Source organism: Staurois parvus, unplaced genomic scaffold (assembly GCF_062004578.1).
Source record: "Staurois parvus isolate SC_StPar_1 unplaced genomic scaffold, SC_StPar_1.0 ptg000104l, whole genome shotgun sequence".
Taxonomy (NCBI): Eukaryota; Metazoa; Chordata; class Amphibia; order Anura; family Ranidae; genus Staurois; species Staurois parvus.
In genome coordinates, this window is record NW_028317900.1 from 11,239,244 (window position 1) to 11,263,260 (window position 24,017).

At 40.3% G+C, this 24,017-nt stretch overlaps 1 protein-coding gene across 2 annotated transcripts in view; it reads right to left on the reverse strand.

The window, feature by feature from the left end:
• Positions 1 to 1,462: 1,462 nt before the first annotated feature.
• The window catches only part of SUSD6 (sushi domain containing 6), a 68,434-nt gene continuing 45,879 nt past the window's right edge, over positions 1,463 to 24,017 (reverse strand). For both annotated transcript variants that reach the window (XM_089671325.1, XM_089671326.1), the window contains exons 3-6: positions 12,974 to 13,171; positions 12,310 to 12,448; positions 9,057 to 9,481; positions 1,463 to 4,649 (exon numbers count right to left, since the gene is read on the reverse strand). In XM_089671325.1, coding sequence (XP_089527451.1) covers positions 4,624 to 4,649; positions 9,057 to 9,481; positions 12,310 to 12,448; positions 12,974 to 13,171 — 788 coding nt within the window. In that variant the 3' untranslated portion in view covers positions 1,463 to 4,623. The remainder of the gene's footprint in view (positions 4,650 to 9,056; positions 9,482 to 12,309; positions 12,449 to 12,973; positions 13,172 to 24,017) is intronic.

Sequence of the window (24,017 nt, forward strand, 5' to 3'; positions counted from 1 at the left end):
GATGCGTTTCGTGCTCTAGCACATAGTCATAGGTGGGTTAGCCCGTCAGCATTAGAGGATGAGCTTAGGCTGAGCAATCCCCCAGGAAGTTTTCAAAGCTGACAGCCAATCATAGGCAGCGGAGGCATTCTATTCCACGCAGCCGCACAAATGCAAAGGGTGTGTATACATGTGGCTGCTGGGAACGCCTCCACTACCTATGATTGTCAGCTTCTTGCATGGATAGCTTGGGTGGGTTTGGAATCATGTCCAAACCCACCTGAACTCATCACTGGTTAGCATCAAATCGTAGCATTTTTTTTGGTCCTCATGGGGCATTTGTGTGGCTTTGGGGAAATGAATGCCTCTGCCGTCTATGATTGGTTTTCAACTTTCAAAACTTCCTGGTGGGAAATATCCAAATATGCCTGAGCTCATCCCAGTATGGGTCAATCTGCCTTTGTGCATGTAGCCTATAGGTAATTATATAACTGGTTGCTTGTTAATTTTGTGAGGTTCCCCTTTTTGATCAGAAGGTCCCAGTACACTTTGGGCATTGAAAAGGTGGATGGATCCTTGGAAGCTGGAGACAGGAAAGTAATTTCTACTTGTTGCCTGGAAGGTGGTAACCACAGATACCATTTAGACAGGATGGGGAGCTGTGATGGAGTCCCTTTCAGTTCAGGGAAGGTGGTCTTCCTAGGAAAGGGTTTTACCCAACAAAACTTTGGCTCCTGGGCATCCGATAATGCCAGGATTTGATGCAGAAGGACCAAAGCGCCCATATGCATGAAGCCTTACTGAGCATACAAAAGGATATGTCCAAGCATTACCCAAAGTTAACATCAAAGCTTTTTCCCTCCCTCTACAGCATGTCCAAGCATTTTTTCTTCACCTCATTCCTCTGGTGTGAAATAGCTTTTACTACTCCCTGTGAGGTCATCACCAGTCTTGGAAAATTCTTGTAGGGCCAGTTGCTGGGAGCCCAATTCCTACTAATGAAAGTACACCCTTGAACTAGATCTTCCAGGAGTCCTTTCCCTATACACAGTCTATTGGGAGTCAAACAGCTGTGTTTTGCTGAAAAAAAACAAACAAAAAACACAATTTGGAGCAGAGAGGGTTGAAGAACAGGCAGAGCTCTGCAGTCTATCCAGTTGTCAGGGCTGGCAACGCTGCTAGGGATTTCAGTGCAACAAAAGACAGACACTGCATTGTCAGCTCAAAACGTTAACTAGGCTGGATTTCTGACAGGCCAACAGCTACTCCCCCCCCCCCCCATCATGTTTAATGGGATAAACCATGGAGAGATGCATGTATGCAAGAGATATGTTTTGTTTTGTCTAGACAAACAATTGAGAAATGACCCTACCTGTCAGAGCAAAATTCCCATCTATTTAGAGGGAGAAAGTTAGGAAATCATACCCATATTTAATTTTATTTACAAACTAAATAAAAATGCCACGCAGAGAAAAAAACATAATTTAAACTTTAAAAGAGACTTTTTATTGTTTAAAAATGCAGTTATATACATAGAACAATTAAAATTAAATTACTTTGTACAAATATTAAAATATTATCTTCAGCCCCACAGCAATGTCCAAGTTGACAGTCAGAGCAGAGGGAATAAAGCTGTGATTTGTTTATAATGTATCATTCTGGCACCAGAGGGGATTACCTGTCCCTGTATGCAGGCCTGCAGTGCCCCCATAAACCATAGAACACGAGATGACTTCCATAATGCCCAGGGACACCCGGAAGACAGTACTGAGGTCAAACCACCATTGAAGTGGTTCTTTATTGTCATCTTTCATGCAACGTCATAGGGCAGTAACCATAAGTAGTGGGTATAAAGATGAATCACCTGATATATATTAGAGGGGCACTGGCCGAAGAACATATAGAAATAAAAATATAAAAAGGAAAAATGAAAAACACCCCAGGATATAAAGCCAAGCCTTTGTAATAGTTGCAGAGGAATCTGATTAAAAGTATTTACAAATTGGTGAACGATTGTGCATCTCATACATTAATGCTCTTGAAAATATTGCACTTTAGTTTATAAGAAAGGACGTCTAGAGACAATGCTGTATGTAGCAGGCAAATGCAACCTAAGGCCTGCCAGCTGTGGTAGCCCAACAAGTACCAGCAAGTTCTGGTAGATAAGGTCCAGCAGGCCATGCTAAGTCTTTCAGCTCCTCTACACCTGATGAGCCACAGGCTACTTGATCCTGATTAAAAGGAAAGGAAAATAAAAAGTGGCACAATGTAAACCAGTGGTGCTGAAATCAGATCCTCAAGACACATCAGGGCATGTTTCTTAGTGGCGTAATAAAGTTTGTTCTCATATAGGATTTACCAATTTATACAGCAGGGCTTTTACCTGTTAGTGGGCTTTGAGAACCAGAGATGAAGTAAACCACCACTGTAAATGAAGGCCATTTTTGGTTGAATGTCCACTCAATTCATACTCGAAAAGTGAATAGGATAGCTGCAAGGTTCGAAGTATGGGCTGAATTCATAAAATGGCTGAACCTTCTATATATGCGACAAGCCCACTTTTTTTTTTTTAAAAGTGCATCTTTTTTGCTCAACTGATACATTTTGTCTTTAGCTGTAACAAAAAAAAAATTATATATATTATATATGTTGTTGCACGCCTGCATGTTAAAACCCCACTGCAACAGTGCCGCCTCTGAACAGTCGCTAAAAAACAAAACAAAAAGGCCTCAAAAGCATACAGGCTGCAACAAAAACATGAACACACAAATATACGCACACACTCAAAACCATACACACATACAAGGTGACTTGTGTAGGTGTGTATGTGGCATTAGTCTTTTGTAGTAAATTAAATATACAAACATACTCAAATACACTCTCTTGCAAAATTCCAATCTCCCTTATTTCCTCTTTCTCACTCCTGTCAGCAGCTCCCAGATCTTCCTATAGAACTTGATACACTCAATGCTTCCATTTCCTTGAGTTCCTGATTGAATTAATGAACCTGACTTTATATGTATGAAACACTGTTGGTAAGGGTGACCCTTTTACTGTGTGTTCGATATGCGCCCCCCCCCACTCATATCAGATCCAATTCCCATTCTTGACATCTCAACCTTGGCCTTTCTGGGACAACGCATTCTTTGTTAGGCTACTGTCTTGGAACAGGATTATGAACAAGGATGTCTAGGATCCAGTCCTCGGGAGCATGGTATGATACCTGGAATCTTTCCAGGATTCTTACACAGGGCTCTACATTTGTAGCTTAAAGGGAAAGCATGAAAACTATGCATCTATATGGCACAACCCCGATACAGCTGCTTAAGCTGTGCATTTAAAAAGGCTCGCATTCCGTTCAGGCCTATATTCTGTACTGATTTAGATCTCCTATGCCACCTTCACATCTTTGCTTTACAACAAACAGGTTTGTTTTCTAGCTGGATAAAAACTTCACCAGAAAGGTAGTTGACTGTACGTATACGAGAGACGCAATGCAGAGAATCATCCCTACATTTATGAGAAATTTGAATATCTTTCAAATTATTTATAGCTAATAAGATTATGACCTGGATATATACTATATATGTAAAGATTTTTAAACCATTTGACTTCTAAATTACAATATTTCCATGTCTAGTGCTGGGTATAAATTTAGCACATGCACTAGTTTTATTTTTTGGGCCTCCCATATCATCTGGGCAAGTCATATGTAAGGAGCAATGAATCTAACAGTGCATGAGATGCATCTCTTGAGAAAACTCAAATTTTAAGATGTTTTCCTTTTAAAGTTAGAAAATGTTTCACAGTAACTTAATGGTGGACATATATCCTATACAAAATACCAAACCACCTATGCAGGGGTCATGGAGAAATACTGCTCCCGTGGTACAAACCATCATTACTATAGAGATCAAATATACGCCTATTTTTAAAAGGCAAACCTCAATAGGAAAAGTGCAGTAAATCCATGTGCCAATCACCTTTGAGTTATCCAACACTGAAAGCTGATTGGTTACTGTACATATTTTTCTCCTTGCATTATGAATTCTGTAACTATCTTTAAAAGAACAGTGAACTGAACAAGCCTCTAACGGGAAAAGCAGCCAGCCTGAGAAGTGGTCTACACCTTAGGTGTTGGAAAAATCCTTGTCCAGTGATGCTCGAGAAGACAGCAGATATTGCACTGGACAATGAATTTTGTTGCCATCTGAATTAGATGGCTTAACCTGAGACAAGAGTCTTCCCTTGGGAACCATGTAAATATACTCCAAATATCTGAAAGTGTCTTATGGAGGTCCACAACAACATTTGTGCGTGCTGAAATCACTAGGAAGGCCAAGAGGTATTAATATTTAGTAAGGAAACGTGCCAGGCAATGTATGATCCAGCCCATATCACAGGAGTATTCGTATATAGGTTACAGCATAACACATACATATTAAATAGAGTTGTACACCTCTGCAAGCATGGCTCAGACATCCTGCTCCCAGCACTGTGTAGATGGGGAACAATGCGTCTGTGCTAAGTGGGTTGGTGGGGTGAGGGAGGCACATATCCGCTCCAGAGCTCCTGTCCATACAGGAAATGCAGAGCAGAAAGATTGTAGGGATCCCGCAGGGTTGAGTGAGGCATTATATCTCTTCAAGCTTCTTTTAGCAGAGGGATATCTGGGGAGAAAGGATGATGAGAAACCCATCAGAAAAAAACTACAGACATTCTCCAAACACGTGTAAAATACTGACATGTGCACACAGTTGCCAATATATTTTAAAGCAGAATTCCTGGAATTTGTTTTGCCCATGCAGTGGGGCTGTGCCAGAAATGCTCATTTTGTTGTAGGGGAGAGGACACCAAAGATATACTCACTTGGCCCGTCAATCCTCCCCACACAAGACCGATCCTTTCAGCTCCCCACCCCCGTGGTCCAGTGGTCTTGTAAATTGACTGTTCCTGATGTCTGCATGCTCAGTGCACACTCCATAGACAGGAACAATCCACCTCTGGACCATGAGGGAGCACAGTTTTCCATAGGATTAGCGGGTCAAAGGAGTACGAGGTTAGTCCTCACCCCAAGAAAAAACAAACAGCTGATCCATGCACAGCCCCACTGCATGGTTAATAAAATAATTTTTTTTTCAGGTACTTGTATACTGCTCTCAATTTACACAGCACTTTACTTTTATTTTGTACATTCACATCAGTCCCTAACCATCAAGGGGTGTACAATCTAAGGTCCCTAACTCACATTCATACATACTCAAACTAGGGCCAATTTAGACAGGATCCAGTTAACCTACCAGCATGTCTTGAGTATTGGAGGAAACCAGAGTATCCAGAGGAAACCCACGCAGGCACAGGGAGAACATGCAAACTCCAGGCAGGCGAGTATGGGATGGGATTCAAACCAACGACCCTAGTACTGCCAGGTGGAGGTGCTAACCATATATAAATAAATGACTGGAGTTCAGCTTTAAGCTCATTTCTAGCACATTTTGCTGTTGAGGTAAGGTATCTAAAGCGGTCTGTACATATGCAACTCAAGCCTTCTTATTGACTAGGTATAGTATGATGCCAGGAAGGGTTGGCAAAGCTCCTATGTGGCAGTGATCTACCCAGCAAGGGCACCAGGGCATATAATAAGGCTGTTGGCCCGCAAAGAAACCGTTTTGATCACCTTGGTGTCTGCCCTGCAGACGTACAACATTTTATATTAATAGATTTTCTTTTTGCGACACTTAGTCCTCATGCACACTGGACGTTTTTACAGCTGCGGTTTTTGGCTTTTGATGGTTTTTTCTACAGCCAGTAAACTCCCCAGCATGTTATCCTATGTGTCCATGCACACAGACTGTAATCAGAGTTTTTTGGCAGGGGCATTATTTGGCTGGAAAACCCCCCCAGAACTAGTGGGTTTCTAGAGGAGTTTTTTTAGATGTAAAAACGCTATAACACCAAAAAACATAGCAAACTGCGGTAAACCAGCGTTTTTGGACTTTTTTTTTTTAAAAACCATCTAAACGCAAAAGTGAAAAAACGCAAAAAAAACCCCACGGCTAAACACTAATACAAAAAGGCTAAAAACCTCACGTTTTTCACATGCCTTTACACAGCTAACATTATTAACGTTATTAAAACGTCCAGTGTGAATGGAGCCTTAAAAAGTGGAGCAACTGGGCAAAATAGGACTTTTGCAAGAGTGGATATAGTTAAGGGACCAAAATATTATTATTCAGGATAGCTTCTGAACATGTAAACCTCATAAAACTAAGCGGTTGCCCTGCTCCCCACCCCACATCTTTCTCACACAACTAGCTGTTGAAACATTTGGAAATAAAAAAAAAAAAATGGAGCAAAATCTACTCCCACGTTGAATCACCCTCCAATTAACCCACACAAGTCCATCCCTGTATTTCAACCAGTACCTAAACTCCTGACGAAAGAGCGATGCATTAAAACCCCCTGAAATCCACTGGCTGGTTGTCTATGGATCTCTACAATGACATAACAAAAATCTTGAACTTGCTTAAACACATGGTGATCCAGTTAACTACACTTCTCTGTTCTATGCCAGCTGTCCAAACGCTCAGGAATGATTTTAAAGGACTAGTCCACCCAAAAGTGGTATTTCCCTTTTTGATAGATACTAGAGTTTCAATGTCAACACACCTGCTGTGGCCACTATAAGGACCCCTCCCTATTTTTCCTGCCAGGCTTAGTTTACCTTGTAATATAAAAAAAAAAATAAATGGAGTAAAAACACTGAAAACTCCAAAGTGTAGAGGAACTCAGCAAGAAGCAACTGTAGGCTGATCTGCTGGAGCTCCCAAGAGACATTAGAGACCAGGGGTTTCTTAGTATACCCATCCAACTATAAAAGCTTTTGGTGAAGAGACCCTTTAAATGTTGGGGGATATTTATTACACCTTAGCCCAGTATACCTCTACATTGTTATACGTTGGGGCTGACTGCACATCTATTGAACGCAGCCTGCATGTGCATTCCTAATTTTTGGAAGCAGACCACTCTGCCGATTCAAGTCACATGTTCGCCAGAATTAATTAAATTAGATCAATGAAAAGCCTGATGCCCTTGCTTTAGAACTGATCAATTCAGGAACATTTGGATGTCATGGACAGTGTACACTTGCTCTTCTCAGTACACTGGCAGAATATCTGGAATCTTGAGTGCCCAACACTGAATGGCTGGGGAACTTGCCTCTGTTGTCCCTAGACTGTTTCCTGCCCATCTTCCTGAGAAGTCGAGGGGGGAGTTGATAGAGCAAAGTATTTACCCCTCAATCTGCCCCTCCCACTCTCCCTAACCCTCACATCATCCCCTTTATTTCACACCCTAATTTTTTTTTCCCCTCCCCGACTTCCCCTCTTGACATTTTAGATATAATTGATCCCACCTAATGTCTGGTTCCATATGCCCCAATTTCCCATTGTTTTCCTTCAAATTCCCTTGATACGAGGGTAGGAGGACATTTCTATGTTTAAAAAATTGTGCTGACCTCAATACCTTTTGTCCTTAGTCCCAAGAGGGAAGAATGCTATTAGGCTCATGCACTGTATGTACAGAAATGTGAAATGAACATTGTGATAACTGTTCCCCTGATTATATGTTATGATGTGTACTAATGTTTATATTGCTTTTGCAGAGGATACTTAAAGAATTAAAACATGTTGGGGGAGGCAAACATCTATTGTATCCTGCTCTAGAATGTGTCTGGCCCAATCAACCCACTGGCCAGCATGCAGGGGTAACAAAGCTTCAAGGTAAGCTTGACATCTCTAGGCAAGGTAGGAAAGGTTCAGTGTTTTATGCTGTCTAAGGTGAACCTGTGCCCAAATCACGCACGTCAAAAGTATTTACAGATTTTAAACAAGCGGTAAAAGCACAGGTAACACGTCCTAATGGTTTCTTGCAACCAAATGCCTTTATATGACATTTCTAAATGCTTGCAATGATTTTAAATTGTATAATGCACACCATACGTATAACTGCATTCAGATCAGCTAAGGAAAAAATAAGAAAAATAGAAATCTGCACATGCACAGAGTAAATATTCTGAATACCTCTAAACACATAAACACATGAAAAACTGATCTGGGAAGTACAATGTTTGTTTTCGGTGTTGTGAACTTTAAAAATTAAATTCACAATGCTTAGCCGTCATTAGCACGGGCTTCCTTCATTTAAAGGCAGGAGGCCTGTGTAAATCAGGGCTAAGAATTGTGAAATAATTAATTTTGCCTATATTGTAAACATACAAAAGGTGTTTCTTTAAGCTGTTAGAAATGGACTGAAGAGGACTTTATTCATTTTCAAAGATCCTGAACAATCACAACAAAGATTCTAACTTCACATTAAAAGCAGCAACAGAGATCAAGGATGGTTTGCTTTCAAATGCTTTTGGTGCATTTTAAGAATAAATAGATGGTTTACTGTCCATACTTGGAAAAAAAGGTGCACTTTTAAAATTAGTCTTAAAGGATAAGTTCACCTTTGGAAACATGTTACATGTTCCACCCATTTTTAGGGTGGAGCATGTCACATGTTCCCATAGTTGCAGCTGTGCTAGCCACCCCCCCCCCCCCTTAAAGATAGTATGGGGAATCGTCTCCCAATACTATCTGCCAGATTTTGAAACTGCGTAGCAGTGCGGGGCTCTGCCCACACGGCTGCATCATTAATTCACGGAAGTCCGTGAATGAATGAACTTCAAGTCCCAACAGCTTTAGTGGCTGTCGGCTTGTAGTTTTCAATGAACTACTACAGCGTTGTGGAGTGCCGTGGTAGTTCATTGAAGCTTTGTGTCAGAATATCTGCTTGCTCGTACATCCCGTATGGTAAGCAGATATTCTGGCAGGACTGCAGGAGATCTACTGATCACTGGTGCAATGCTTTCCAGGCTCCTGCAGACAAAAATAATAAATGCACTTTTTTCCCTGCAAAAAAATGTACATTTATTAATTTTGTCAAAAAGGTGAACTTATCCTTTAAAGAGGATAACAAAATCACTTGAAATGAACTATAATATATGTTAATGTATCTACATTACATCTACTTACCATCTGTATATTCCTCAGAGGAGAGTGAAAGAAGACTCTGCACATCACTGTTTTCAGAGTCAGCTCCTTCCCTTCCCAGTGTCCTGCTCTGTGCTCCAGACACCCACTGGGAAGAAGTCTGATGGACGAGTACAGTCTCTGATCGCTGTGAGCTGCCAGCTGTGCATTGTGAATTATGTGCCAAGGCTGAGCCAGTGGCATGAGTATTCTCCAGAGATTGTCCTGGTATACTAGAGTCGAGTACTTCTTGCTGTATATTCTGCTCTTCTCCTGGTCCTTCAGATAACACAATCTGCACACGAGAGCTGGCAGACGGTATACAATTTCCTGCACTGCCATAAACAGCTTCTTCATACGAAGGAAGGGCTACCTGCACCCCATCAACCATGATGGAAACTTGCTCCCCTGGCACATGTGTTTCACGTCTGTATGAGATTATACAAGAAAAACAATTAAAAGTCATGAATGCATCGTGTCTCTGTTACAGAAAAATCTACTACTGTCATGATAAACTATATAAAGTTGAGTAAACCACGGAGCAATTTAAAGGGAGCTTGCACTAAATGAAATAGAGGGCTGAACTTAACTTCTGATGCTGCTAGTTGGCTGTGTCTCTCTGGCCTGCAGCAGGCATGCAAATCAGAAAAGTCATAGTGACGTCAGAATTTTACAATCCGCACTGTTGGAGTGAGCAACATACTCATATATCAGGGCAGTTAAGAAACTAGTATGACAAGGCCATTTGATTATCAATAGTCTATCTGTTGTCACTACCGAATGTAGCCCTAAAATCAATGGCGCAGAATTAACCAGCAAGAGGTTAATGGTTGGGGGCCATAAATGGAATGCTATCTCCTGGATAAAACTTCCTGCACAGCACCCTATATAATGTTTTATGGGGTTTATATTGTCCCAGAGTGAAATTGCATCACAGTTCCTGGGAAAGGAATTCATATCAAAGCACCTTTAGGATGCCCTGCAGTGCTGATGGGTATAACACCCGCTTACTGTCCATCACCAAGGCATCAAAAGAACAGGCCGTAACTAAATGGCGACATAGGTCTAGGAACTCCCCTGCAAAATGAAGGTGCTATCTGCTGGAGGAGGTCCACAGGGGCAGCTAAATCATGAAAAAAATGGGTTTGGCAGAGGACACTTAAAGGGTTGTGGGGACACAAGATTCATAGTGTGAATGAAGTTTTGTGTATTATAAAAGCAGTAGCCAAGGCACAGGACTTTCTGCATAACATTCTGTGCTCTTTTATTGTAATTACTCTGCAACAGACATTTGTTAGGTCTGTTATTAATTTATAAGGAAAGAAACACACAGTAACAAGTACATAAGACCTTTGTTTTAGCATCTTCATTATTATCCTCATTAGGGATACCAACATCCCTACAGGTGTCGAGCATCATATATAGAAGTGGCACTGTATGCTGCTTCTAATGTCTAATTTGCTCCAATGGTTAATGTCATTTGCTGGCATTTCTGGCAGTGTGAAACCATGTCACTGCCTCATGGCCAAATGGAATTTTAAAAACATTTTTTTTGCATCGACATGTTCTCCAGTGGAGGCTTTTTAATTCTCTTGGTACCTTCTCACCATAACCTACATGATTATACTGTCTCTACTATATTGGGTTTCTATTTCCTCCTACCAGATCATAGTAAAGCTTCCACTCTCTCACAGCCGGAGTCTTCAATCATTTGTTTATTGTACAGCATGCAGCAACCATTTGAGGGGCATGACACCACCATCTGTCTTGCAATGCCCACAACAGCTGGCTGCAAATGGGCATTCCCCTGAAGAGGAGTCTGGCAGTTATAATAATCCAGTATTTGCTTTTGCAGCAACCACAACACTGAAATATTATTTTGGCTAGAGATGCAATATAGCCAAATCTGAATTCCAGGCAAACCGCTAAATACATATATAGGAGCGGTTTTACCAGTGAAGGGATTTGTATTTCTAATCATCTCCTAGATTGTAAGCTCCAAAGAGCAGGGCCCTCGATCCCTTCATGTTTTGCATTGTATTGGTATTGTTCTGTCACATGTTCTGTCCCCCTTTGTAATGTACAGCGCTGAGCGAACTATTGGCGCTTTATAAATACTGTATAATAATAATAATAATCTTGCACCACGATTTGCATAGCTCTTCCGCACAGAACCATCCTGTGTTGCTAGGTAAGGGACCTGATATTTTTCTGCTGTAATTTTTGTGCCAACGTGAAGAAAAGAAGGAGCACTGACAACCTTAACTCTTTGCACTCTCCTCCTAGCAGCATGCTACTTTTAATGCAACACACTTGATTGATATCTCCCTCCCCCAGCAACCAGCGATCACCTCTTCTCTCTAATGCTATGGGTTGTATCATATGTGACTGTCAGGCAGAGCACTGAAGAGAAGATGATTTGGGAGACCTATTGCAAGAGTGAAGGATAAAGTAAGAAGTGCACTAAACCAGTACCCTAGGCATAAATTAGAAAATTAACCCATGCAGTCCAGGAGGAGCTCCACTGCAGGGGTAGTTTTTTTTTTCGTTTCCCAGAGTTCAGATGTGACAAAAAAGAAAGTTGTACTGAATCATATATTAATGATTATAGAGCTACAATAATTCGGGCCTCATATCTCCCTGGGGCTCCAAACAGATTTCTTTGGAGACACCACAAGTTACCTTATCTTACACGTTATGTTAAACATTTAGGCTATGTCAGGTTTACTTTCACACCCGAAACAGGTAAATGAAAACAGGCAACTAACAGCCCACTTGATAAAAGCAACTGGTGCATGGACATCCTTATTTACAGAAACATAAATGCCCCAAAGGCTAGAACCAGAAAAGGTAAGTAAACATAAATGACCCAAAAAGCCAGAACCAGTAAGTGTATGTAAATACAAACTACTGTACATTTTATTTTAACAAAACACACATTTAGCCCCCCATCAGTATATATAGATTTAAAAATGGGGAACAATTAAACTGTTCAAAATATAGGAAAATTGGTGAAAAGCAGAACTTCTTCACCAAGAATAGGCAGCTCTTTTATAAAAACGGTTCACTAAAAGAACAAACAAAAAACATACACACTATATTGACATTTATCTTACTTATACTGTATATATTTAGCGGAAAGAGGCCTGAGGTGAAAATGAACCTGCTGAGACACTGATGTGCTTTCTTACATGACTAAATTATGAAGGTTTCAGAAATTCAGATGGCATACAGAAATTGTAAGTGTAACACTCACCTGCTGTGGTGGAAGGACTTGATTTTGGGTTGTAGCAGGACAAATAAGACGATCAGGAGTAATATGAGGGCCACGGAGCTGGCTGTTGAGGCAACAATGGAAAGTGTGGGGACCCCAAGGCTGGTATTTCTACTGGTTTCTGGAAAAAAATAAATTGTAAGTTACAATGGTTCTCCACTACAATGCTGTGTTAACTTGAAGTCGGGCAAAACATTTTTTTGTTTTACCTTTTTATTTATAAAGTTATCCAGATTTTCTCTTACTTTCGGTCATGGTGACAGCTATTTTTCCCCAAACAGGAAGTGAGGAAAAAAACAAACCGCAACGAAAGTAATTTTCTTATTTCTGTTTGTGTTGCTGTTAGAGATTTATCATTGAAACCATTGTCGCCAGGACAGAAAGTGATGGGAAGGAAGCAGACAGAAGTTCTAATTCTTCCCCATGCTCCAAATAAGAAAAAACAAAACAAAAAAAAAAAAACAAATGACAGTGTACAGTTCACCAAGCAGGCAGATCGCTCCATTCTTTCCATATAACAACCACAGCGATTCATATCCTTACGATCCCAACTGCTGGAGAGTGCCTTCTACCAATTCCCATGATAAAATCAATAGTGCATTTCAAGGAACTAGGCATCCCATACAGCCATAAGAAAAGCACTCACCTTGGTTCAGTCTACAACTAACTCCCATAGGTGGGCTCCAAGCACCATTCTTGCATGTTAGGAACTTGTAGTCTCCTTTCAGCATGTACCCCTCGGCACAGAAGTACTCTATGACACTACCAGACGTAAACGACTTTTCACAGTGTGGAGGGTGACACATGAATCCACCATTCTCTGGTTCTGGGGGTGGTGGGCACACTAAGGAGGCAAAGAGAATAAAAAAAAATACACATTAGAACATAACTAAGGCAATATATCTGCGTCAAGCATTTCATTGTATACTATAAATGCAAATGTATATACAGTAAACAGTATTGGAGAATATTCTGTTGTGGCACACAGAAGTCTAATAACTTGTCCCATGGATGGAAACATTCACCGCAAAGCAGCACTGAGCAAGAGAAAGAAGGAAAATACTGTACACTAGTACTTGTAGGAATGTCTAAAGGAAAAATCATCGTTGCCATGTTAGGCATTTCACTAAGATGGACAAACTGTTTTATCTCTGACCATTATTTATTATTTCATCTCATGATAGTTGTCTCTAGCAAATAAAAAAAACAACAAAATGAGCAGGGCAACACCCGTCCATCTGTGAACTTCTAACTTGCTTTATGGTATACAGAGACATGTGATTAAAGGATACGTCCACCCTAAAACATGTTGAACATGTTCCTGTAGCTCTCCCCCTGATCCCCCTGCTGATTGTGACAGCATTCCGGGGATCTTTTCCCCCCCACCCCCCACTGTCACAATTTGAAAAGAACGTGGCTGTGCAGGGCTCTTCCCTCATGGCCAAGCCATTCATTCACAGTTTCCTGTGAATAAATGAACGAAGCACAAGTACTGACAGCCTTTGCAGCTGGCGGATTGTATCTCTCAATGAACTACCAGGGCACAGATGAGCGCTCTAGTAGCTCATTGATCCTTCCTGCATGAGCCCTGCATTGCACCCGCATTCTACTGATCCCAGGTGCAAAGCTTTACAGGCTTCTAGAAAAAATAAAGTTACTTTTTTTACCTGTAAAAAAATGTGCATTTATTATTATTTTTTTTTTAAGAAAGGTTATCTTATCCTTTAACTTTTCTCCCCTTTTCAAGATCAACTTAGTGTGTGCGAAAAAACAATCAATGCAATAATGTCTCCTACTCCCTGAGACCTCCAGCACAGAAGAAGCAGTCCAATATTTGCATGCAGTGTTTTAAATGGAGCACTGCTCACTGTCAGTGTTTAGAGCTCATTTGAGTAATATGAGAAAGGCCAAATATCATCAAGAGTATGATTCCCAAGATGATCTCTTCATGGAAAGAGACTGTCACCAACTAAAAAAAAATGCAGATAAATGCACTTAAAAATTTAGTTTTTTTTAAATGCTTAAAGAGTTTTTCCTTTCCATAAATGATTTTTTATTTACTAGCAAAGTAATTCACAATTTGCTAGAAAATTTGACTGGTTCAGGAGAGTCCATTCCCTATTTAGACCTCTTTCCTGGCACATCAAAGATTAGACTTTCTCAGCCTTTTTTCAGTCACAGCACCCTTTAAAAGTAAGCAAAATCTTGAGACATCCCAGTCTAAAATGTAAAAATTGTAAATGTTACTTATCAAGACCTCCTTCTCTCTAGTTCCCTGGTCTCCTCCTCCCATGCCCGCCTCCAGGACTTCTCCAGGGTGTCACCCATCCTCTGGAACTCCCTGCCCCAACCCATCAGATTATCACCTACTCTCCTCTCCTTTAGGTGCACCTTGAAAACCCATCTCTTCAGGGAAGCCTACCCCACCCTCTGCTAACTTGCCGACCTCCTCCACTCTTCCTACCTCTCCATCCCCCACAGCTATCTCCTCCTGTGCCACCATCCTCTCCCTCCTAGATTGTAAGCTCGAAAGAGCAGGGCTCTCGATCCCCTCATGTTTTGCATTGTATTGGTATTGTTCTGTCCCCCTTTGTAATGTACAGCGCTGAGCGAACTATTGGCGCTTTATAAATACTGTATAATAATAATGGGAAACTGGGACAATGCACACAACTGTCTTGATGAAATTCACATCAGAGGTCTTCCCATCACATGAGAGGTCTCATCCTTCACATCATAAGTCTTCCCATCACGCAAGCTCTAACCCTTCACATCAGAGGTCTTCCCATCACTTAAGGTCTCACCCATCACATCAGAGGTCTGACCATCACATCAGAGGTCTGACCATCACATCAGAGGTCTGACCATCACATCAGAGGTCTGACCATCACATCAGAGGTCTGACCATCACATCAGAGGTCTGACCATCACATCAGAGGTCTGACCATCACATCAGAGGTCTGACCATCACATCAGAGGTCTGACCATCACATCAGAGGTCTGACCATCACATCAGAGGTCTCACCCATCACATGAGAAGTATGTGATGGGAAGTTATAGAGTCTACAAACTATGGTACAGATACCGCAATTTACGCCATTTTTTGCTATACAGCGCTGCACTAGTTTAACTGACAATTGCGCGGTCATGCAATACGGTACATAAATTAAATTTCTGTCCTTTTTACCCCACACAAATAGAGCTTTCTTTTGGTGGTATTTGATCACCTGTGCACTTTTTATTTTTGGCGTTATAAACAAAAATTTTTTAAAGAAAAACTTTTTTTTTTGTGAAAAATGATATTTTCTCATTTCGGTCATAAAAAATATCCAAAAAAACTAAAATTTCGTCATAAATTTAGGCCAAATGTATTCTGCTACATGTTTTTGGTTAAAAAATCCCAATAAGTGTATATTGATAGCTTTGTGTGAAAGTTACAGCATTTACAAACTATGGTATAGATAATGGCATTTACACAGCTTTTACTTTCTAACTGCCCATCACATTTCTTGAGGTGATAAAATACCAGGACAGTACAAACACCCCAAAATGACCCCTCTTCGGAAATTATACACCCTAAGCTATCTGATGAGAGGCATATTGAGTCCATGGAACATTTATTTTTTTCCCACAAGTTTCTGGAATATGACAAACTTTTTTTTTTTTTTTGGTCATTTTCCAAAAACTTGAGGTAAAAAAATAAATTCTTTTATTGATTCAACATGCCTCTCAGCAAATAGTTTGGGGTGTTTACCTTCCAAAAAGGGGTCGTTTTGGGGGGTGGGGGAATTTTATGCTCAGCATTAGAAGTTTATGGCACACATCATTCACTCTTCTAACCACCTGAAGATCAAGTCTTTTCTGGCACTTTTTGTTCACATGAAAAAAATCTATTTTTTGCTAGGAAATTAATTTAAACCCCCAAATATTATATATATTTTTAAAGCAGACACCCTAGTGAATAAAATGGTGGGTTCTACAATTTTTTATGTCATATAATACTCGCACAGTGATTTTTCAAAAGCAAATTTAAAAAAAAAAAAAACCTTTTTTTTTACTTTTTTTTTCACTTTTAATGCACTAAAACACAATATATTGGCCAATTATTTGATAAAGTATAAAAAAAATGATGGCATGCTGAGTAAATAGATAACAAACATGACATGCTTTAGAACTGAGCATGCCCCATGCAATGGCGACAAACTGCATACATTTTTAATATCCATAGGCAATGTTTTAAAAGCCTATAGAAGCTACCATTTTAGATTTACAGAGGAGGTCTAGTGTTAGAATTACTGCCCTTAATCTGACATTCATGGCGATACCTCACATGCATGGTGCAACCGCTGTTTACATACCAGCACAGGGTCAACGCTTGTGCACACAAGGTGTGTGTGCGCGGGGGGGGGGGGGGGGGGACGACACTGCGGCTGGTCGGCAACCAGTTAAATATTGTACCAAAGGAGGACACATGGTTTTGCTGATGAGAGGCAATATTTTTTCCACAATTGCCACTGCAAAACCTCTTCAAAAGGTTTGCATCTGTGAGTAGGCCCAGCAGATGAACTGTAACAAAACATAAGCTTTGAGCAAGTCAAGGCAGGAAGACTGCAACAAATCTTTATGTCTCATACAGCAGATGCTCTGTTCCCTCAGGACCCCATATTTAGAGTTAAGTGTCCACGTGGCTGGAACAGCTGAGAACACAGTGATCTCTACCAGAAACTGCACAGACCCGGAGCTTTTGAGCAGGGACATTTATGTGGTTCCAGCAGCTGAGGCAGAACATCAATAACTGCAGGAAACCACACACATGAACACAAACAGATGAGGGGGAACAGTAGGAGTAGAACAGCACTCATATACAACTGGTGCAAAGAGAAAGGAAGTGGGGGGTTTGGGGAACTGACTTTTTAGAGTAACCAAAATGCCAGCAATGCTGCAATAAGATAAGAAGCAATTCTATGAGAATGTGCTTTTCTTGTGCAGAATTCCTTTGAGAAAAGGCAGCAAACCTAAGATACAGTTTTTGTTTTGTTTTTTAAGACCACATACAGATGAATCTGCTGGGACATTTCTAAGTGCTGAATAGACACATTTACTGAAAGAAAAAAAGTACATCAGTCAGCTATGGTTTGTTTAGAACTTTAGACCTAAGAGTTTTCCCACTTGGTAATGTGTATTAAATTACTGCCCAATGTTTAACCACTTCCGCTCCGGAAGACTTACCCCCCTTCATGACCAGGCGATATTTTGCAATACGGCGCTGCGTTACTTTAACTGACAATTGTGCAGTCATGCAATGCTGTACATAAATGACATTTATATAATTTTTTTCCCACAAATAGAGCTTACTTTTGGGGGTATTTGATCACATCTGGGGTTTTTTGCACTTTAACCGCTTTTACCCCCTTCCTGCCCAGGCCATTTTTTCAGGTTTCAGCGCTCTCACACTTTGAATGACAATTGCGCGGTCATACTACACTGTACCAAAACTTATTTTATAATTTTAAAATTTTATAACTTTCTTCACACAACTAGAGCTTTCTTTTGGTGGTATTTAATTACCGACGGGGTTTTTATATTTTGCTAAATTAACAAAAAAAGACCGAACATTTTGAAAAAAAAACAAACAAACATGTTTTTCTTTGTTTCTGTTATAAAAGTTTGCAAATAAATAATTGTTCTTCATAAATTTAGGCCAAGATGTGTTCTACTACATGTCTTTGGTGAAAATAACCCAAATTAGGATGTATTATTTCGTTTGTAGGAAAGTTATAGAGTTCACAAACTATGGTATAGATCTGAATATTGATCAATCCTTAAGTACTGACAGCCAATCTAATTTCTTGAGGTCCAACAATGTCAGAACAGTACAGATATCCCCCAAATCACCCCTTTTTGCAAAGTTTTGATTTTTTTGTCATAATGTTTTTGAAAATAAAAAAATTAATTTATTTTCACTAATTTTTTTTTTTTTTTTACATACCGTCACCAGTGCAGTACAGTGTCATCATATAACTGGCATGGCGGTGATCAGGGACACTGACTGGTGACAGTATGAAAAAAAAATTATAATTTTTTTTTTCATTAGTTTTAATTTTTTATTACTTTTTGTTTCTTTTTTTAAAGATTTTTTCATATTTCACTATGACCAAAGTAGTATAATGTTACCATAGTAACATTATACTACTTTGGGGAAGTGATCAGTATTTTTTTTTTTTTTTACAGAGCAGAGCTGTGTCCTGTCACTCTCACCAATCAACTAGTGCCGGCATTCATCCATTGGCCAGCACCTGTTGATTGGCTTCTGCTGTGTCAAATCACATCAGAAGCGATGCATGCGTGCCCACCTACGGCAGAACTAATAATCCATCATCATCATTCATCATCTTTACTAGTAATACTAGCTAAATGTTGTCATTGAACTGCAAGCATGCTGGCGAGTGCTCTCATAGTTCACGTATTTATCCTGCACTTCAGTAGCTGTCTGTCCGTATGGGAAGTACAGGCAGACAGTTGTACTGAGAGTCTGCAGGAGCCTGACACTGCATCCATGATCTGCTGACCGCAAGTGCCATGCTTTACAGGCTGTAGTGTAAATAGAGAATACATGCATATTATTTTACCTGCAAAATCATGAGCATTTTTTTTTTTTTTTTTACAAAAGGTAAACTTGGCTTTTAAGTTCTTTTATTCTTTTTATTTATTGGTGAGCCGCTGTGTCTTATTATTAGAATCTGTATCCAGGAACAGAGAACATATGCTCAGCTAATGGATACACGTTTACGTCATGTAACAGCACATGGAGCTTCACACGCGGCTGCCAAAGAATCATGTCATTAGCTGGACAGTAACCAAGAAGCTGTACCTCACACTGTGACAGATTGGTGTGTGGGTGACTGTTACACACAGTTCAGAATAGGGGTGAGCTATGCTGGGATAGGAATACATGTCCAGTGGGTGCAAAGAATCGAACGGTTTCAAAACACAGTTATGCAGAAACGGTATCCAAGGAAAAGATGCTGCACAAGCATGTGAAAAATCCAAACAACGCATTGCAATTTGTGCTGCAGTGTAAACACAGGTGCATAGGTACGTTCCAGGTGTACCCTCCCATCATCTGTGAATAGGATGAAGGTTGGGCCATCTGAAATAATTGTTTGCATTGCAGCTGAAAATAAAAATATTGTGTGGATTTGCCATTTGGCTGTGCAGCATCCTTTCTTTTGGGAAATAAAGGAAGGAAAAAAATATACAGATTAGTTATAATTATGGAAATGTAAATCTATTTTGATTAAAATAGTATTGGCAAGTGGTGGTGACAAATCAGAATTGCAACTTCACTTTAATTCCCCTTTTCTGTGCAATGTAGCACGATACTGTCCTGTGTTTTAAATCGAAGATTTTCCTGGCAGGTTGTCAGGCCTTTTTTAATTTCTATTGATTATACATGAGCATAAATACAAATGTAACCATGTAATAAAGTGTTTCCATACAGTAGAACTTCAGCCAACCCAATATACTATATCTATACGTCTCTAAGATTTAACAATACCTATATCCGGTGTTATCCTAAGTAGGGCTGCAACAAAGGATTACTTAAATAATCGATTATTTGGCAGATTGTTTTGATTAGTCGATTAATCGGATTAAAAAAAAAGTTTCGTGTATAATTTAGATAATATGTAAAGTAATCTACTCTTGAATATCTATATTCTGCGGTAAATATAAATAACCAGCTATATGGTTAGGGAACAAAGGGGTCAATTTACTAAGAGATAAATACCGTATTAATTTTTTAGATAAAATAACAAGTGGTATTTCAAAAGAAGTCTATTCACCAAAAAAAACAAAACAAAAACAAAAAAAAAAAACACGTATTATTTACCAAATGCGTAAAATATTTATGTTTTGTGATAATTAGCACTTAAATGTTGTTATTTTTGTTTGTTTTTTTCACAATTTTTTTTTTGCAGGCTAACACTGCACCACAAGACACACAGCAATTATGTGAAACTATGAAAACATTGCAATGTGCTTTCATTCACAAATGATCTCCCTCTGATGAAATGTTACAATTTATTTTCATACCTGAGCTCAGAGGAGAACATTTTCACATTGATATATGGTATACTTTTCACTTTCTGGCCAGTGCAGAGTTCCTCTGATTGTTATTTTGTACATTTCTAAAATTCCGCCAGCAAACACCAGGTGATAAATAAGGAAAGTGTATTTTTTTTAATAAATTGACTTTAATGATTTAGCTTGTTTTTTTTTTGCGGTATTTATCTCACTATTTTAACCACTTTCCCCCCAGCGGATACGGAGCTGTTACTTTAACTGACAATTGTGAGGTCATGCAAAGCTGTACATAAATTAAATTTATTTCACCACCTGTACGTTTATTTTTTTGCGCTATAAACTAAAAAAAGACTGACAATTTTGAAAAAAAAACAAAACTATTTGAGTTTTTGCTATAAAACATATCCAGTGAAAAAAATAAAAAATCTACCGTATTTTCCGGTGTATAAGACGACTGGGCGTATAAGACGACCCCCTACTTTTCCTGTTAAAATATAGGGTTTGAGCTATACTCGCCGTATAAGACTACCCCTCTTCCAACGCACACCAAATAAAAATACATCAGATTTGATTTCAATATGGTATGCTATTTCAGTATGGTATTCCAATGATGGGACACTATTCCTCCCACTGACACCAATGATGGGACACTATTCCTCCCACTGACACCAATGATGGGGCACGATTCCTCCCACTGATACCAATGATGAGGCACTACTCCTCCCACTGACACCAATGATGAGGCACTATTTCATCCACTGACACCAATGATGGGGCACTATTCCTCCCACTGACTAATGATGGGGCACTATTCCTCCCACTGACACCAATGATGGTGCCCCATCATTAGTGTCAGTGTGTGAGGAATAGTGCCCCATCGTTGGTGTCAGTGGGGAGGAGGAATAGTGCCCCATCGTTGGTGTCAGTGGGGGAGGAACAGTGCCTCATCGTTGGTGTCAGTGTGGAGGAGGAATAGTGCCCCATCGTTAGTGTCGGTGGAGGAGGAATAGTGCCCCATCGTTAGTGTCAGTGGGGGAGAGCAGCGGCTGCTCCTTCATTCAGATTTTCGCGGGGCCGCTCGGCTCCGCCTCCTGGCTGGTGATTGGTCGCCTGTGTGCCTTTCCAGTGCTGGCGCCCAATCACCGGTGAGGAGGCGGAGCCAAGCGACCGCGCGACCATCGAGCGGCCGAACTGAAAGAAGGAGCAGCTGCGCTTCCTGGACCGGATTGTCGTGGGACCGGGACCGGAGCCAGGTAAGGTACAGCAGCCCCTCTGCCCACCCCTGTACTTAGTGTCCGTTGAAGGAGGAGGGGGGGGGCGGCGCCACGCTGCCCCTCGAAAAAGTGCCGCCCTTTTGAAAAAGTGCCGCCCTGACACCGGCTCGCCGTATCTGGCGTATAAGACGACCCCCGACTTTTCAGAAGTTTTTCTTGTGTTGAAAAGTCATCTTATACGCCGGAAAATACGGTAATTTCGTCATAAATTTAGGCCAAAATGTATTCTGCTCTACGTCTTTGCTAAAAAAAAAATCCCAATATATGCAAACTAATTGGTTTACGTGAAAGTTATAGCGTCTACAAATGGTGGTATATATACTGGAATTTTTATTTTTTTTATACTAGTAATGGCGGCGATTAGCGACTTATAGCGGGACTGCAGCGGACATTCTGACACTGGGTGGGAAGTAACTGCCACTGGAATCCCAATGACTCTAATACAGTCCTCACTGCTAATAAAAAGCACTGACACTGTACTAATGACACTGGGCAGGAAAGGATTAACATCTGGGACGATCAAAGGGTTAACTGTGTGCTGTTTAATATAATGTGTTGTGTGTTTTTTACTAGGGAAACATGCTGCTGTGTAATTCTCTTTTTTGCTATGCAGAGATTCTAGCAACTTTTCTATTAAATTAGTTTATACTTAATGCATTCCAATACAAAGAAACATGACACAGAAAAAGCAGTTTTAAACTGAAAACCAAAGATTAGGGTTGCACCAAAACAGCAAGTACGAGTGCTGATGTACTCTTGACACCAATTACCGATACCTTTGCAGTGTGAGTTGAGCCCACTGCATCGCACTGCAAAGAATCACACATGATTTGAACAAGAACGCGGTGTGATTCCTGTCAGGATCACATGAGGTTTCCCTGTGGGTGCGGTGTGATTTCGGCCATACAAAATGAATGGTTCAAATCATACCACGCCTGCAGAAAAACTGCATGTGATTCAGACAGGAATCACACTGCTGCTTCAGTTAAAGTAGTGCAATTTCAGTTCAAATTTGAAGTGCAACTTGAACCCATTCATTTTGTATGGACTCAAATCGCACTGCAAAAGTATCAGTTTTGGGTATCGGAGCATTTGTATGAGTAAAGGTGCAAATGCTTCGTATGAACACTGACACAGATATCGGTGCAACCCTACCAAAAATGTATTATATTGCAGTTTACCAATCTTTAGATGTAGTGGCTGCATTAGTTTTCTTTTTTTTAGCCCCCCCCCACCACCACACGCACACACTGTTTACATCTGGGGTGGGGGGTGTTAAATAGAAGTAGGGCATAAGCTCATTTGGCCCTACTTCTCCTAGGGATCACAATAGTGCACTTTGTTCTGCACTCCTGTGACCCATATTCAGTTGAGTTGACTCAAGTCTGTTGTTGGCGGACATCACTTAGCCGGTCCAAGCTCTGAAGAGATCCCAACTTTAATATTGGAATCCACCCAGATACCTGAGCCAGCCTCTCCTGGCCCATCCACAGCCCAGCACTCCAGTGAGCACTGGGGGAGGGCAGAGTACAGATTGATGATTGACAGTCACTGGCTCTATGCTTACTGCAGACCAAGAACTGAGCAATCAGTTGCCTTTGATCGCTGAGTTCTTGGTCTTAGAGGCAGTGGGGGACCGTTGCTGTATCCATCTAGGCCAGTATGTGTGTTCAGTTTTTTCCATCTTTAATTGTTTTTTAACTGTATCAGCAGGTTTGAAAGCAAAGAATTGAAGCTGGACCCCAGCTCACACTTTATAATCTGTTACAGCAAATAAGTTTTTTTCCATATGATAAAGGTTTTATATGAATAAATAAAAGCTGATCATTTTAATCACCCCTGCCAGTGGTAAATGAATTGTCTCATCTATGTAAAACTGGTATATTCTACTGGAGACCTTGTGTTTCTGAAAAATAACAGACTTGCTGTCTGGATCACCAGATGAAAAAGAAGAAAAACAAAATCTAGAAAAGGAAACGAATATAGCTACTACATATAAGAATTGGTAAGCTGTAATATAATAAATGTTTGCTTTTGGGTTTAATATCGCTTTAAATGACGCAGGAAAAATATCAAGGACACTGATGTAGGGAATCCTAGTATGCAAAAATTGAACTGTCAATCTGGCAGTGAGACTTAGGCCCCATTTAGACAGGATACTTCTGGAAACTGACTGCTGGAAACCGTAGGTAAAAAGCCATGTTTGCATAACGTGTTTATGTGCGTTTACGTTTAGAAGAGTTTTTTAAAGACAAGCACAGGAGAACCTCCCAAATGCACTGAAAAGTGGTAAATTATTAACTATTTCAAACTGTTTCAGAGAAATACACA